General features: G+C 55.8%; 5 protein-coding genes across 5 annotated transcripts; 2 read left to right on the top strand and 3 right to left on the bottom strand.

Moving 5' to 3' along the window:
* Window positions 1–745: 745 nt before the first annotated feature.
* Window positions 746–1,179, top strand: GMORB2_6042 (Rab5-interacting protein (Rab5ip); the record flags this gene model as incomplete). Its single annotated transcript, XM_035468012.1, has 2 exons — window positions 746–811; window positions 889–1,179. The coding sequence occupies 2 exons, from the start codon at window positions 746–748 to the stop codon at window positions 1,177–1,179; spliced, it is 357 nt and encodes a 118-aa protein (XP_035321993.1).
* Window positions 1,180–1,360: 181 nt separating this feature from the next.
* Window positions 1,361–4,024, bottom strand: GMORB2_6041 (Elongation factor Tu GTP binding domain; the record flags this gene model as incomplete). Its single annotated transcript, XM_035468011.1, has 1 exon — window positions 1,361–4,024. One exon carries the CDS (start codon window positions 4,022–4,024, stop codon window positions 1,361–1,363), a length of 2,664 nt encoding a protein of 887 aa, XP_035321992.1.
* Window positions 4,025–5,403: 1,379 nt separating this feature from the next.
* Window positions 5,404–9,218, top strand: GMORB2_6040 (checkpoint serine/threonine-protein kinase; the record flags this gene model as incomplete). Its single annotated transcript, XM_035468010.1, has 3 exons — window positions 5,404–6,420; window positions 6,543–6,930; window positions 7,000–9,218. The coding sequence occupies 3 exons, from the start codon at window positions 5,404–5,406 to the stop codon at window positions 9,216–9,218; spliced, it is 3,624 nt and encodes a 1,207-aa protein (XP_035321991.1).
* A 262-nt stretch (window positions 9,219–9,480) lies between these two features.
* On the bottom strand, window positions 9,481–10,973 carry GMORB2_6039 (AP endonuclease 1; the record flags this gene model as incomplete). Its single annotated transcript, XM_035468009.1, has 3 exons — window positions 9,481–9,833; window positions 9,938–10,549; window positions 10,637–10,973. The coding sequence occupies 3 exons, from the start codon at window positions 10,971–10,973 to the stop codon at window positions 9,481–9,483; spliced, it is 1,302 nt and encodes a 433-aa protein (XP_035321990.1).
* An 873-nt stretch (window positions 10,974–11,846) lies between these two features.
* On the bottom strand, window positions 11,847–13,712 carry GMORB2_6038 (ZnF C2H2; the record flags this gene model as incomplete). The annotated part of the gene is made up of 1 exon (XM_035468008.1): window positions 11,847–13,712. The coding sequence occupies one exon, from the start codon at window positions 13,710–13,712 to the stop codon at window positions 11,847–11,849; it is 1,866 nt and encodes a 621-aa protein (XP_035321989.1).
* Window positions 13,713–16,887: the final 3,175 nt, after the last annotated feature.

Genomic DNA, 16,887 nt, shown 5'->3' with positions numbered 1-16,887 from the left:
TGTCCCGACTGACTATTCTCGGCGGTTGGTGAAGTCAAAAGAAAGCTGGCCGATTCACGTCGTTGATGGGTGGGGAAGACGGAGGGGCATCTTGTCCGTTTGCTCTTCCCCAAGGGTCCCTTTCCCCGCCACAAATACCATTGCAGGTATAAAACTCTGTACTTCGCCTCGTTCACCTTATTATTTTTATTTTATTTCTAGCTGACTGATTGAAGTTAAGTTACATCATTCATAACACAATATCACGGCGAAACAAAATTGGCAGTCACTACTATAATACCACAATGGGTGCTGTAGTCCTGGCAGTCTATTACTAGCACCTGCTCCGCTAGGACCGCTGCAGCCGACACCGGCTTAGATCATCAAGTACACGGGTCGTACAAGACTTTGCGCACCTCACCTACTCTATCGCTCAAGACGCCATGTAATGGGATGCTTCTCATATGTATGAAATCAATTGAAAGAAAGCAAAGACGTACTTTTTCTCCCTTGATTCTAACACTTCCTCACTCCCAGTACCATAAACATCTAACATGGCTGCGGACCTATACGTAAACGCAACAACGTAGTCACGTGCGGGTTTAAATCCCCAGCTCCGCCGACAGCCACGTCCACCATAGAAGATGGATCTAGACATCGCGACATCAAGCTTCCCAGCGTTTGACATCACCACCACCTCTCCAGCCCGCATCGCCCGAACGCTCCACGCACGCGCCCGCATAGTACGAAAATAACCGTAACCGCCATGTCGACCGAGCGCGAGTTCCAGATCAAGCCCATCGTGGGCGAGTCTATAATGCACAATACGAAGGTAAGCAAGGCAAGCAGGCGATGAAGCGTCCTGTCCTCTATACTGACTGTTCCCCCCCCCCCTTCTCCTCCCCACAGAGCCTCTCCAATCTCTACAGCTTGACATCCTCCCTATTTGGTGTCACCGCCGGCATCCTGGGTCTCGAGTCATATGCCGGCTTCCTCCTCTACCTCGTCCTGTCCGTCGTCACCACCCTCCTCGTCTACGCGATTCGTGTGGCCCCCGACTCCCTGGCCAACGGCCGTCCCGTCTTCTCGACCGATCGCTTCTTCAGGAACGCAGTACAGTTTTGGTCTGGCGGGCTTGCTAGTGGTGTGTCGGGGTTTGTTCTGACCTGGACTCTGTTCTATGGTCTAGTGAGGGTATAATGGTTGCGTTGTGTCCGTGCATCCCGGGTGCCGTAGGAGCATAGAAAAAGAAAACGGTTATAAAAAATCAAGTTTCATTTCGATTTCAACGAAGCGTGCATATGCTTTGAAGTGAGAGGTTAAGCATAGAGAAAGGGAAACAGGAAGCTAATATAGCAAGCAAATTCATTCTACGATTCGGTCAATCAACAATCTCGATGATCCTTCCAACATACCCTTCTAACCCGGACCTGTCCTGGCTTCCACCCTCCAAAAGGATAACAGGCGATCCCATCTCGACCCACTCGCGATTATGAAGCAGCTCGAGAGAGACTTGCGTTCCACTAATCTGGTCAGTATCCACGTCACCCTGGTGCCTCTCCATGTCTTCGCTCAGGCTGAAGACGCTGTCGACGTCGTGCGCCATGGTACCGGACTGGCTCGGGTGCGTTATCCTCATAACGCGTGCCGCCGCCCTCACGCTCGCGACATAGACATTAACAAATGACCCCGGGGCAAGTGAGGCGATGTCCGGGTCGTTATTGAACGCAGCCGTGAAGCCGCTAGCCGCCTGTAGCGACAGGCCCATCGACGCCGTGTGCTCTGACAAGATAGCTAGCACCATTCCCCTGCGGATGCGTGGCGCCGGCGGTGGCGGCGTAGCTGGCGCTGCGTGTCCAAGGTTGGCCACCTCATTTCCCTGGCCAGAAGACTCAAACACGAGACCGACTGACCCGGCCTGCCCGGCCTCGAGAGTACGCACCGGAAGCCGGAGGTTTCGTACGCTGGCAATCTGGGCCCTGTGCCACTCACCGGTCGTCGACGACGCCGATACGGCGTTCTTCATGGCCACTCTGGCCAGCTGCGACGAGAACGGGTGCGAGATGGAGAGTCCGTAGTTGCCCGGCGAGGCCTTATCCTCTGTCGCGAAGCTACGTGACTCGTCTTCACTCGGCGGGAACGGCCCGACCACGATCTTGTCGCCGATGGACAAACTCCCGAACCGGACATGGCCAGAGACCACCACGCCCCTGTCGGCCTGTTGCCTTGGTCCCGCAGCCAGCGTCCTATACGAAGCTGGAAGGCTGAAGGTGTCGTCGATATGGAACAGGCTGCTCGGTTGCTCAGGGTTTAGCGCCATGCCCACATAGTCTCGGGACGTCGGCGGCGGCGGCAGGGGGAGCCCCTCCAGGAGTGCGTGCACGAGGCCGATCCCGATGCCCTTGACGGCACTCGTCAGCACAATAGGCACGTACTGCGTCAAGCTCCCGCAGTCAAGCATGCTCTGCACGGTGCCTTGGATCTTGTCGTGGTCGGCCCTAGGAATTCGCTCGAGGTCCAGACCCGGCTGTTTTTGGTCCGGCTGGACTATTTTAGGCGTGCGGCCAGCGTCCTTGATGGCCGTAAGAACCTTGGACATGGTCTTGTGGAGACTAGCCTTGGACGCCAGGTCCAGCTTAGTGATGACCACGGCCAGAGGCACATTCAGCTTGAGAGACAGCGTCAGATGCGCCCTCACCAGGTCCACGCCGGCCGCCGCTTCGCCAAGCACATCCCGGGCGGTTGACGTCTCGCCCGGATTCCTAACCCCGGTGTCAGAATCGTCAGCCGCTATGCACAGCACGCTCCAGTGCGGCGCCCAGCTCATGAGGCCGCGAAGCACAGTACGTCTGTATCGCGGGTGGCCACCCGAGTCTGAGACAAAGACAAGTCGCCCGCCCTCGGCGCAATCGTGAATATCTGTCCATGATTCAATATTGCTCTGGGAGAAGTTCAGGATGTGCAGGTCCCGATATCCTATGAGTTCCTGGGCAATTGAACTCGTCACGCCAGACATGACCTCGTGCCGGTGCTTGAGCAGACCAAGCCGGCTCTTGCCTCGACCATTGTCCAAGGTCCCGGTTGACAGCGTGCCCAGCAGGCTCGACTTTCCTGAAGTGGTTGGGCCCGTAAAGGTGACTCTCAGCTGTGGAGTCTGAGAGCTACCCTTGCTGGGTAGCACGGTCTGAGCCTCTGATTGGGAGTTCTCCGCGAGACTATTGCCACTGCTACCCTTCTTCCCGCGTCGCTGGTCCTCCGATCCAAGATTTGGCATCACAAGAGCCTCTGCAACCCATAGTCTGGCCTCCTTTGTGGCATCGGCGGACGTTGTCAGATCTAACTCATCCGTGCAACCGGTAGGCTCGACCCATTCGCAGTCGCCCACAATCACCATGCGGAGGACCTGCACGGAGCAACCGAGACTTGCGGCCATGACCCTCAGCGTCTTGAGGCTTTCATCCATCTCGTCCTTTGTCAGCCCGACGAGCGTTCCGTCGTCGAACACGCCGATCTCGTATAGAGCGCCCCTGGATTCTTCGAGCCCGGGTACTAGGCCGCCAAACTCCTCCTTGGCAGATTCCAGGTCGATGACACTGTCGTCAGGCAGCTTAGGCATGGGAATCTCCTTGGAGCTTGAGGCATGGTATGGAGACGACTGCTGAAGACGCCATAGGAGCTGTGTGGTGAGATGTAGCAGCCTCTGCTGACGCGGCTGGCTCGGCCCTGGGGCCCCGACAAGCGCCGCGTTCCCAGAAGCATCCTTGGTCTGGCTGGGCTGGATACCGACCGTCTTGGTAGTCGTAGACATGTACCTGTACGCCCGCCGAGGTCTCAGCAAGAGGTGAAGCTTGTACTCTGTCGGCCCGCTTTGAGGCTCGGCCTCCAGCTTGTGAACGCTATAGTCAGACAGCGAGCTAATTTGGAGGTCGGATCCAGACCCGGCCCCAGCGTTATGATCCGTCTGCTTGGATCCGGAGTCCTGCGGCCGAAGCCATGGGGATTCCACCTTGGGCGGGTCGGGGTCGTAAGTGAAGATCGAAGCCATGGCTAGTTGGCAAAGTTCGTTTCAATCTTATTGTTGGCCGCTTTACAGGAACTGGCCGCTGGGTAATGCTAAAGCAAGCCGTTTCGTTATCTGCAGTATGGATGATTGGTAGCTCCCGAGAGATGTACAGTTGCGGTTCATTGATGTCATCTTGGTAACTTGTTCAATGTCGAGGGCGTTGCAGAGCGGCAAATCGTGAGATGTAAGGGTATCACGATCAATAGATGAAAAAGAAGTAACGGAAGTCTGCTCAGTTGAACTGGACCATGGTCAATCGGACCGATGAGTCAATGCTTTGTGAGGCGTTGCCAATCTAATCGTATCATCAGTCAGTCAGTAAGACGTCCAGACCCTTGTGTGGCTAGAATATATGTATGTGTGCGCGTACAGGATGACAAGGGAAGCCAACAGGTGCTTGCTTTCCCTGGGATATGACGATGTCGGCTGGGTCTGTGTTATTACAGCTGCGTTGCTAGATGCATGAAAGAGCATCCACGGACTCGTAAAGGAGTTGAGTATGAGTAGTAGGAACAGGTGTCGTGGAATAGACAGTCAGAGAGGCTGAATGAGTACCTGGAGTATGTACATATACAGTGCTGTTTTCCTACTTGGGTATAGTGGGTTGTCCTACGCGATGGACTGCCACGAGACTACGAGTACATATACCAAAGTAATAGATGCCACAAAAACTCGTACCAAGGAATAATGTAACATGGGGGGTTGTTGTTTGCCATCTCTTCTCGTATAACCACGTTGTACTGATCAAATATACTACTAGCCTTATAGTGGCTTGGAAGCCTCATTCGTGTTTCTGTTCTCAAAATTACCCTGTATCAAGTGTCCGTATATTTGCGTGAACTGTTGCATAATTGCTATGTGAATAGGGAGGTCGTATCCGTGTTGAAAGATAGGGTTGAAAAATACATAGTAGTGATTTCTTCATATACAGGTTTTTTTTTTTTCATTCTCATAAATGGATTATTTATTGTCCTTGAGCTTTCAGATGAATATGATGATACTTCGTCACTCACCGACTCAACCATTGACAACCTCTTGATAGTCAGCCACAGTATATATACGTACATGAGCCACACATAATCCGTCGCCACAGTAACAACGCACAGACGTGCATAATATTTATCTATTTACCTTTTACTGCATGAATCACAATTTCAATAAAGAAGTGTCCCTCAAAACCATCCGACCCCTCACAAGGTCAACAATCAACAGCACACTCACTGTCAGCAGTCAAAGCGCGTCCCCTTGTGTATTTTTTCTTGCGCGAACAGCAAATAAGCCAGCCGACAAGGCTGTAACAACTTCACGATAACGACGAAAAAGTACTAATCCAGAAGCCCGTCCCTGGCACCACCATCACCATGGCGGCGTCTGGAGATTTGGTCGACTTCGACGTGATCGAAGGGCAAAAAGAGAACATCCAGTCCCTTCCCGGCGGCCGGTCGGCCAAGAAGCTGGCAGACATGTACTCGTCGTCGCCTCTGCAGAAACTGGCAACGCCGACGCCTTCGGACACCCGTAATGTCAACGACTGCATTCGCGCCGAGTACGAGGCTGAAATCGACAATCTGTCCGAAGCGGACGATCCTCTTGACATCTTCGACCGCTACGTGCGATGGACCCTGGATGCCTACCCGTCAGCACAGGCTACGCCTCAGTCGCAACTGCACACGGTTCTTGAGCGGGCGACCAAGACCTTCATCAGCTCTGGCCAGTACAAGAACGACCCGCGCTACCTCAAGATGTGGCTGCAGTACATCCACTTCTTCACGGACGCGCCCCGCGAGACGTATGTATTCCTGTCGCGCCACGGCATCGGAGAACGCCTTGCTCTTTACTACGAGGAGTATGCCGGCTGGCTCGAGAGCGCTGGACGCTGGGCTCAGGCTGAGGAGATCTACCGCATGGGCATCGAGCGTGAGGCCCGCCCCGTCCAGAGGCTCTCCCGAAAGTTCAAGGAGTTTGAAGAGCGCAGACAGGCCCATCAGCCTGACAACGTCGACGGGCCCTCATCCCCGGCTCTCCCTACTGTGCGTCCTGCTCTCGCCGCCAAGACGGACCCCTTCAGCGCCGCCGCTGCCGCCTCCCGAGCCGCCGCGGAACCCCAGGCTACTGCTGCGGCATCACAGCGCGCGGCTGGCGCAAGCGGAAGCTCCAAGCCTGCTAAGCCCAAGATGGCCATCTTCTCAGACATCACCGACTCGAAGCCCCCGGTCTTGTCGTCCAGGGAGACGGGCGCCAAAGGCTGGGACACGATTGGTTCCATGGCCGAACGCAAGAAGGAGAATACGATCGAGCCGAAGCCCTGGTTGGGCGAGACGCTGAAGACGGGGGGGAAGAAGTCCACGGCAGCCAAGATGTCTGTCTTTAGGGATCCGGTAGGCTAGCCCCCTCCCCTTCCCCCTTTCCACACTCATGGCTATAGCCCATATATTGATAATCATAGGACTAATGTGTTGGCTCTGGTTGGGATTTTATCTGCTGTGTCTTAAAATTCTAGTCTTTGTCCCAAATAAACAACATTGTCGTTGTTCCTTCCAAAAACCAGAGTACCGTGCACCCGCAGACGGGCAAGCGCGAGCGCATCTTCGTTGACCTGGCCACTGTATATCCGACGCCCGATGAGCCCGGAACCGAGCTCAGCTTCGAGGAGGTCATGGCCACCCGTCGCGGTTGGCTCGACCGCTCGTGGGAGGAGGAGGCTGTCGATATCAACCTGGTCCCTGAACCAGCTGGGCTGGGCGAGATTGAGGAGATCAGCAAGGGCGTCGGAGGCAAGCTTACTATCCACAGGGACGTAGACGAGAACGGCGTGGCGATGGAGCCGCCAAAGAATCCTCGTGCTGCCAAGAAGAAGAAGTTGATGGAGGTCAACGAGACGCAAATTAGTAGGTTGGCCAAAAGAAAATCTTACTATGGCCCCAACGTCGGCTGCTGACAAGATAAAAACTACACAGTCAAGGCGAAGCTGGACTCGCCCTCAGGCCCCAAGCTCAAGAAGAGGAACACGTCGGAGCCGACAATGACGCTACACACCAAGGCCGCCACCGATGATATCTATGACATCTTCAACGCGCCACTGCAGCCGGCAAATGAGCGGGAGGAAGAGGAAGAAGAGGGTAGCGGTGATGAAGACGACTATGAGACTGACGGAGACTACACAACTGATGGCGAGAGCAATGCCACGACAACAAGGCATATCGATGCCACCGAGCATATCGAGGAAGAGCAAACTACTGCTGTCGGTGGTGATGACGAGGATGCAAAGAGCGAGAGCGAGTGGTCCGACTTCTCCGCTCAGAAACATATGCCTGGCTTCGCGGGGAACGACACGCAGATGTCTGATCTGATAGACGCGGGTCAGCCCGACGAGAATCAAGCTCCCCTCGGCATCTTTCACGACCCAGGCCAGGGAGATGAGGAGGATTCCGAGACCTCCGAGGACCATGTCCCGAGGCCCTTCAGTACATCCTTCATGCCTATCCCGCCTGAAGACTTTGACGTCCCGACCCGGCCTTATAGGGATCCGGCCGAGGTCGCCAACAGCCGACTTCCATTCATGACTCCCATCACCGAGCGGACTGAGGTGTCTCTGGAAATGGATAATGACCGCCGAGATCAGTTCAAGACCCCCTGCAAGCGCGATGAATCATCTACACTGTTCGAGGAAGACGAAGAGGACGAGAATGAGTCCCTCGGGGATCTGGAGCCTATGAGCAGCCCTCTTCGTGATGATGCGAGCCCTCCGAAGCCGATGTTCGGGGCAAACAAGGGTCCTCTCGTGCCAAAGGCTCCTCTGGGACCAAAGCCCGCCATCGCCCTGAGCAAGAAGACGGCTGCTTCCACCAAGCCTCTGCCACCCAAGGGTCCGATCATCAAGGATGCTCAGTGCAACCCTGTGGGCGAGGAGGTGCGCACCGAGATCCTGGCCAACCTCCATCCGCCGCTGTATGCGTACCGTGGCTTCTACGACCACCGCCACGAAAAGTATGAGCGCGGCAACGAGATCCGCAAGTTTGCCAAGTCGATGCAGAGGAGCACCAAAACTGCAAGCGGTGACAGGGCAGGATCCCTCCCGGCGCCCGTCCACATCGAATTCCCCGATGTGGCGACCACTTACACGCTCAAGCGCGAGCTGGGGACCGGCGCCTTTGCGCCCGTCTACCTGGTTGAGAACTCAGACCCCGACGAGGACGGCGGTGATGACGAGAATGCCGTAGCTATGATGGGCCGGGGTTCGTTCGCCGTCAACCACCGACACCACAACGAGGCGCTCAAGATGGAGGTGCCCCCCACCCCGTGGGAGTTCCACATGATGCGCACAGCACACAGCCGCCTGGGCCCGCAGCACAGGGCGTCTGCATCGCTCTCGTATGCACATGCGATGCACCTGTACCAGGACGAAGGATTCCTCTTCCTGCCTCTCCATCCCCACGGCACCCTGCTCGACGTTGTCAACTTTTTCCGCGCCGAGGCTTCGGGCGTCATGGACGAGCAGCTCGCCATGTTCTTCACGATTGAGCTGATGCGGACCGTCGAAGCACTCCATGCCAAGGGAATCATGCACGGTGATATCAAGCCGGACAATTGCGTCCTGCGGCTCGACAACCTTGGAGAGCACCACCTGCACCACCACGAGGAGCTACAGAGCCAATGGAGGCCGGACGGCAGAGGCGGGTGGGATGCGCGTGGCATTGTGCTCATCGATTTTGGTCGTTCCATCGACATGCGTGCCTTTGTCCCCGACGTGCAGTTCATTGCCGACTGGAAGACGTCATCCCAGGACTGTGCCGAGATGCGCGAGGGTCGCCCCTGGACGTGGCAGATTGATTATCACGGGCTGGCGGGAATGATCCACTGCCTCCTGTTCGGCAAGTATATCGAGACGGTGCGCTGCGACCAGGGCGGCATCGGGTTCGTCGGGCGTCGCTACCGCATCCGCGAGTCTCTCAAGCGCTACTGGCAGACGGACCTGTGGTCTGACTGCTTCGACGTGCTCCTCAACCCGGCCGCCTTCCTCGAAGCCGAGCCCACGGGCAGGATGCCCGTCCTCAGGTCCATGCGTAGCGTGCGTGAGCGCATGGAACGCTGGCTCGAGGATAACTGCGAGAGGGGCGTTGGTCTCAAGGCTCTTGTTGGCAGGCTCGAGGCGTTTGCCAAGGGGAGGAGACACTAAAGACACCACACTGAACTTTGACGAGGTTACGAAATTGCAGAAGCAGGCGTTTTTTTATAGTTGTTTTTGTTTCTTGTCTCGACATTATTTGGATGATGGAATTCGAGATACGCCCACGCGCCCAACACCTCGTTTTTTCCCTTTTTTAAATTATTACAAATGTACAGTTAGTTTGCTGCTTATCATCATACATGTCAGTCATTTGCAATATATAATATACCTGAATTGAAAATACAAGAAAGGAAAGGAGACCATGACATCATCACTTCTTCTTGCCCCCCTTTGCCGCCTTCTTGTCAGCCTGAGCCTGTATCTTCTTGCGTTCGTCGGCTCCGCGAGCCTGCAGCTCGGCGTCCAGACGCTTGAACTCGTCGCCGTCGCGGTCCATGCCAATCAGACTCTCGAGAAGCTTGATCTCATCGGCCCAGACCTGCTTGTCCTCGACTGACTTGCCCTTTTCATCCTTGGAATCTATGGGGGTCTCTAGGACCATGGGCATACCACGGAAGCGATCGTCGTTGACTAGGCTGTGAAAGGCGCCGAGACCGAGGAAGCCGGTGCCGATGTTGGCGTGGAGGTCGCGGTGAGACGCGAAGGGGGCTTTGCTATCGTTTACTTTGTTCTTGCTTAGCTTGTGCGTGTGTGAAGGACGAGTGTATAGATAGATAGATAGGTAGGAAGAAAGAAAGAAAGAAAAGAAAGAGAAAAACAGAACATACAGTGGACGGCCTTGAGGTATTGACGACCGACGATAGAGTCGAACTGGGACATTGTGTCGGCAAATGCCTTGGGGGAGCGCAGGTCGTAACCGGCGGCGAAGGCGTGGCAGGTGTCGATGCAGACGCCGACGCGCGACTTGTCGTCGACGAGGGCGATGATGTCGCGCAGGTCCTCCCACGAGGAGCCGACGACGTTGCCGCTGCCGGCCATATTCTCGAGGACGGCGACGACGTGGCGGGTGGCGCCGTGAGCCCTGTTGAGCTGGCCGGCGATGCGGGCGATGGCCTCGCCGCGCGGCTCGCCGTTGGTGTTTCCCGGGTGGAAGTTGTAGAGGCGGATGCCCAGGTCGTCGCAGCGGGAGAGGTCGTCGACGAAGCTCCTGTAGGCCTGGTCCGCCTTGGCGGCGTCCCGCGCTGCCAGATTGACCAGGTACGAGCCGTGCGGGAGGGAGTGCGACGCCGCATCGTACGAGTGCGCCCGGCACTGGTTCGCGAACTGCACACGCGCCTCGGCCGCCAGCGGCGGGTTATCCCACTTGCGCTGCGACTTGAGGAACAGGGCGAAGGCGTTGGCGCCAATGTGCACGGCGTTGGTGACGGCATTCTGCACACCTGCGTTACGCACGTAGTCAGTACTGGTACTACTTTCTACGGATGATGTATGAAGGTAAATGACATGTGATGCGATAAAAAACAAACCTCCTGCTGCGCTGACGTGGGCTCCAATGTACATGGCCTTCTTCATGCCAGATATGGCTGTGCGCTCTGCTAAAGGCATGCTGTCGTCTTGCGCCTTGGCTGTGGCCTTTTTCGGCGCTGTCTTGGGCTTCTTGACAGCAGGAGCAGCCTTGGTGTTGCTCAGCTTCTTGCCGCCGCCGCCGTCGTCGTCGTCGTCGTCGCCTTCGTCGTCTTCTTGCTTGCGCTTCGTCCCTGTCGAATTGCCCTTACTCGTCGTCGACTTGACCTCGTCGTCGTCGTCGCCATCTACTTCCCTGTACTTTACGGCTGCCTTCTGGCGAAGCGATGCTCGGGCCATGGTATGATGTGGTTCGGTGTTCCGTAGCGCATTCACCTCAACCTGTAAGTGACAATTAAAGATGCATAGAGTGGTGACAGAGCTTGACCAACACGAGCAAAAAGAAAAAGAAAGAAGAAAAGCGCCTGGTCCCTCATCTCGAGTGCGACGCGGTTAGGTGGGTAGCTCAGGAAGACGCGCTCCCACGTGACTTCTTAAAAGGTGACACTCATATATCTTGGATTCAAGGGGCAAACATTCTGGGCGTCACCTGTATGACCCTTAAGTTGCCTACTCCGTAATACGTCACACAGCAGCAGAAACTGCTGTGGTCAAGAACACCTTGGTTAGTCAATACTAGCATCAACAATCGTCTCCATTCGCACAAGGAGTGTATTCGTAGAAACACATGGTATTACAAGACAGAAAAAGAATCAGAGAAAGACAGCATCAAGCATATCAGTACTATCCACAAACCAAACACATACGAGACACACAAAAGCTCCTTCATTCCAGCACCATCTTTTTTTGGCCTCCAAGCGTTTCCTTCTTCTTTTTTTTTCTTCTTCAAAAGAAACGAGCCAGTCGAGACACGAGAACAAGGTCAGATCGGTAGGAAAAGAAAAGAGAAAGAAAAAACAAACCTGCCATTCCCTTAAGAGACAAAACAATCAAATAGGGAGCCCAGTGCTACTACAATCTGGACTCGTGGAGGGGACCGAAGGATGAAAGAAAATAAGAAAAAGAAATGAGATTTCGCAATCCATCATAGCCCCCCCCCATCGCCTCGCCTTCACCACCCCCTTACACCGTAGAATAAGTCTGAAGAAGAAGAAAAGTTGAGAGAGCAAGACATTGATATCTCGAACACGCTAAATACTGTCTTGTCATCATTTACGAGTTCTGAAGCATCTCAGAATCACGCTGCTGCTGACCACCCCTGAGAGTGGCAACCTCTTGGTCCAGATATTCCACCTTGTCAGACAATGTCTTGACCTTGTCCTCCAGCGCCTGGATGTACGCCCACACGCTCGGGTCGCTCTGAGCGAACATGTTGCGGCTGTCACTGCTGGCGGACGAGGCGTTACCGCCCGCGGGGGCGCCGCCAAATGCTGGTGCAGCCGTGAACCCTCCTGGGTTTGACAGACCGGAAGCCGACTTCGTCGTCGACTGCCCGCCACCACCGGGGAGAGATGTCGACTCTCTCCGGTCCCCCTTTTGCGGCTGCGGCTGCGGCTGCTGCTGATGCATGTGCTGAGAGATTCCGGGTGACCGCTGGTGGTTCGAGTCTTGGTGGCCTGTTGTCGGTATGCCGGGGCTCAGAGCCTTGGGGCTCTCGGTCATGCCGGTCTGCGAGTACATGCCTCCTGGGTTGCCGCCGGACAGGGGCGCAGACGAGACGCTCGTGTTGGTGGCTGCTTGACTGCTGGTCATGCTGTTGGGCACACTCGACGACCCGGCTCCTTGCGGCTGGCTGACGCTGGGAGGATACAGGCCACCGCCATTGCCGCTGCCTGTCGACCGCGGGATGGCGGGGGGGTAGGTCCGCGAGTGCGCCGCGCCGTAGGCGTCGCCCACGCCTTGTGGACCGCTAGAGGCACTCGTGGGCATGCTCTGGCGCCGGAGCTCGTCGTCGCCCGTGTCGTAGGCCAGCCCCGACATGGTGGAGTCGTCTCCGTCTCCGAGCGTGTGGTTCTCGAGATCGTCACCGTCGACGAAGCTGCCCATGCTGGACCGACGCCCTGCACAGCCACCGGCGCCCTTTGTGTGACGCGCTAGAGCGTCGCCGCGGGCAAACTTGCGGTCGCACTTGGGGCAGATGTGTGGCTTCTCGCCCGTGTGAAGCTTCCCGTGCCTCTTGAGGTCGTGGAGGCGGCGGAACCGCAGCGGACACTCGGTGCACACGTACGGCTTCTCTTGGCTGTGCGTGAGCAGGTGGCTCTTGAGGTTGTGGTGGCGCGTGAACTCGATGTCGCAGTAGGGGCACTTGTGCTTCTTGGATGCCGACGTCGGCGACGTCTGCCCGTGTACCGGCATTGGATAGCTCATGCCACGCGGGGATGGCTCTGCCAGGTGTCCGCTCGCTTGCAGGGAGCCCGGATATGATAGGGAGTTCGGCTGCGACCTCTCCTCCTGCCCGGCCACCCGGTGACCCAGGCCACTGTCCGTCTTGTTGTCCATGTCCATGGGCGTCGGGCTAGTGGTGACGGGTGCACCGGATATACCGTTGGGGCTCTGCGGGCTGGCGTCGCCCCCCTCCTCGTCGGCGCGGTCGGCAGCCTCCGCGGCCATCATGGGCGCGTTGTTGTTCTGCCTGGGCGATCCCGGCTCCATGCTAGCGGTCGGGACGGACTGCGGGGTGTCGGCCGGGCGGCTCATGGCTTCCGTGGCCCCTGAAAGAAGCGATGCGAGGACTCTATGGCTCGGGTGGTCGCTGCCTGCCGGAGGGCTGGGGGCAGCGTCCTCGGCTTCGCGTTGGTAGCGCTCGTCCTCCAGGGCGGCAGCTCCGGTCAACGGTGTCGGTAAGGGGCCCACAGCGAGGGCTAGACGCGCAGATTTGGTGGGCGACCCGAGGGGATTCAGGTCGTGTGACGCCAACGAATTCGGCGATGGAGGTGTGTCTTCGCGCGGACGTTTGAGCAGCCTGGCCGTCTCCTGTTGTTGCTGTGGAGTGAAGGTTCCGGCCAGAGGGGCGGTCACTACTACCGAGTGGGCCGGGGACGGGGCCTCGGTCGCGACGGCGGCCGCGTCGGATGCCATGGAAAGTGAAGCGATAGCGACGCCAATGTAGCTCCTCGACTTTGAATACGGTGTTGTGCAGGTAGGAATGTCTTTTGCGCGCTGGTGGTTCAACGACGCATGTCGAGGCGTCGGGTTGAAGGTGTGGCTGGAGAGCGTGGCGAAGAAGGCAGATGGCCTAGGTCCTTTGTGTTGGTTCTAGCCTATTAGGACGCAATTTTTTGGCGAGGCACTAATAGCCATAGGTAGCAATAATAGCGGGAAGGGATCAAAATAGTAATAGTAGCTTCCTTCCTCTTCTCTCTCTGTTGGGGTAGATGGCAGTTCAAATAAACAAATACTGTAAATGAAAGAATTAGTCTTCCTGCCAATACCGCGGATAGTGTTGAGAAGAATGGTGGTCAGGAAAAAAAAAGAAAAGATGGAATTGGGTCAAGTTCAAGGCAGGCCAAGGGCCGGATGAATGAGGAGAGAGAAGGCACCACCTCAGAGGCTCAGACTGGCCGGGCGGCGGAACTGCTGGCTGGACGGTACGAGCGCTCGTACCAGTGAGGCCCACAATCTGGCCAAGGCGAGCCACTGATCTGTCTAGGAGCCCCCGGCCGGCTGGGAGTCCATCTAGCATCACCTTTTTTTTTTTCTTTCTTGTTCTCAACCTGCACGGATTTGGATATGATGCGCGGGCAGAGTAATACAGGGGGGGGGGGAGGGGGACAAGCTGCACCACTTAGCTGCACCACTTGGAGGCAGCAATGGTTTATGCACGACAAAGAGGGATGCGATGCAGACGATAGGGATAATAGATGGGATCAGATAGATAGGAACAATGATGCTGGGGCCCGTCGAGACAAGACAGACAGGTAGACGAGATGTCGTATGTACCTACAGAATTGTACAGAAAGTGATGCCCCAGCCACTCGCGCTTCGCAGTCGTCTCTCCACTTTGAGGCGGTAATTGCTGAGCTCGTGCCACACTCTCTCACACCACACGCTCCGACAGCAAAGTTGGTGGTGGATGGATGATGAGAGAGAAGGGATGGCAGGATAAGCTCAACCTAGACGTCTGGGGTCAACAGAACGATGCCTGTTGACAATGACAAGAGCAATTGATCGTCCCGTCGGTCAACGGTGGTGTTCTTCCAGAAAGATCAGAAAGAACAGAGGAAGAGAGGGAAAGAGAGAGAGAGATGAACCGCGCAAGGAACAAGTGGCGTGTGTGTGGCGGAGCTACGAACCGTACGCAGTAGGGATGGGTCAGCACAGCCTCAGGGCAAAGCCTCAGGTTCCGCCGTGCCTGCCTTCATTCGTGTTTTTCACCCTCTGTAGCCTGAGGCATCACTGTGTCCTCGCGGCTGACTGTCAGGGTTCTGGCGACAGCCACTCATCACCTACGAAACGATTTGTGGCGTTTGAAGTTTCCCCATTCGCGGCGTAGCGCCGTCAGCTCCACCCCAGCCACTTACGACGTACATACATCGAGAGTACCCGTACTCATCAGGTATTCCTATGCTACTGGACGATGATAAAAACCGCGCAGCGTACGAGGAGCGGTATCACTAACGCGGGCCAACGATGTGCGGCGGCAGTCTTGTTGACATCATCCACCTCCGGCTTTGTTTGTTGAAGAAGCCCGACGGCCGTTTGTTGCTGTCGACTTTTTGCCTCCCCCTCACTTGCTGCGCAGCCGGTGCGACTACCAAGTCAGGCTAGGATTTTCCCTATCCGGGGGATTTTCTTGTTGCATCGGTGCACGCCTGCTATAGGTATGAGGGATTCGGTCCTAGGCAATACTCCGTGTCTCCAGGTAATTTCTGGCGGTGAGAGTTTGATAGTTGTCTCCCGCGGTTCGTGATGCCCGAAAGGGCGCCATGCTGGCCACTCAATAATCATCATCACTTTTTACCTGCCTGACCTTTGCATGCAAGACCAGCGATGGCGACGAGGCACGAAAAAACAGCGGATAGGGGCGAATCGAGACTTTCCTCTCTGATATGGCACCGTAGAAAGAAGAGGATGAAAACAATGGAGAACCATCTCGGAGAGGGAGGGGAAGGGAGGGGGGAGAAGTTTCCACCATCGTCGAGAAAATATGCGTCTGAATCTTTGCCCTCTGTGCATCGGAGATATCACGCGCCTCTCTCTCTCTCTCTCTCTCTCTCTGCCGCGGGCTCTCTCGTGTGTATCATCATCATGCATCGAAACCCCCGACCGGCCCGCCAGATCAGACAAATCAGGTCGGCCGCGAGTATTGACCGTACTGCTCGCAGCTTGTTTGTTGACAAGCTTGTCATTCTAGCTACCAGTAACAGCAAGGCACATTTCATCATCCCATCTATCACCACCACTTGCACGGTCGCCCTGCCGTACATGCATACACTACTTCTGTACTCACCACCCTTTTGGACGTCGTTCCCGCCCCCTTCTACTCCGGACGATGCCGAGAGCACTGACGACGATACGAGCGACCCGCAGCGAGAACCTTCTCTTCATCATCCCAGCAACAAAGACCTCACATAGGCTGTCTGGATCAGCGGATACAATATCGGTCTTGGTCCATCGACCAGTTCAGGTACGGCCCGTACGGAGGTACGGAGTGGTATGCTACCTAAAAATAAACCACGAGGGAACAACAAGAGGTGCTTTAAATGCTTGTCAGCCCTCGGTGGTGCTCAGTGCTTTAGACCAGAGCCAAGGTGAGGAGGCTGCTGAAACAGACAGATGGAGAAAGGGGAATAATACCCGCCCATACTATAGCCGTGAGTAAATACGAGGGGACATATCATCAGCTAATACAGGAGGTGTAATCTGTATACGACGGAGTCGGGATCCAGTATGACGGATTGGCTTTGGTACGAGTTGATGCGGGACCTTGCTTTCGGAGACGGATCAAAAGAACGGGCTCTTTTCACGCTCTTCTGCTTGTTATGGAGCAATATTGGTTTGATGCTCCGTTGCAAGACTTTGCATGTGGTCTTCTATCCCTCCTCTGTGCATGTGCTGGGGAACGAAGTGCACGAGTACAGGTATAATACAAGAAATGTTGTAATCTGTACTCGTAGCATCAAAAGCAATGCTTGTACACCACCACCACCACCACCACCACCACCACCACCACTACTACTACTACTACTACTACTACTACTACTACTACTACTACTACTACTACTACTACTACTACTACTACTACAACTACTAC

The sequence above is a fragment of the Geosmithia morbida genome (assembly GCF_012550715.1).
Source record: "Geosmithia morbida isolate 1262 chromosome Unknown scaffold_5, whole genome shotgun sequence".
Lineage (NCBI taxonomy): Eukaryota > Fungi > Ascomycota > Sordariomycetes > Hypocreales > Bionectriaceae > Geosmithia > Geosmithia morbida.
The sequence above is the reverse complement of the archived record's forward strand: the minus strand, read 5'-3'. Positions and strand labels throughout refer to the sequence as shown.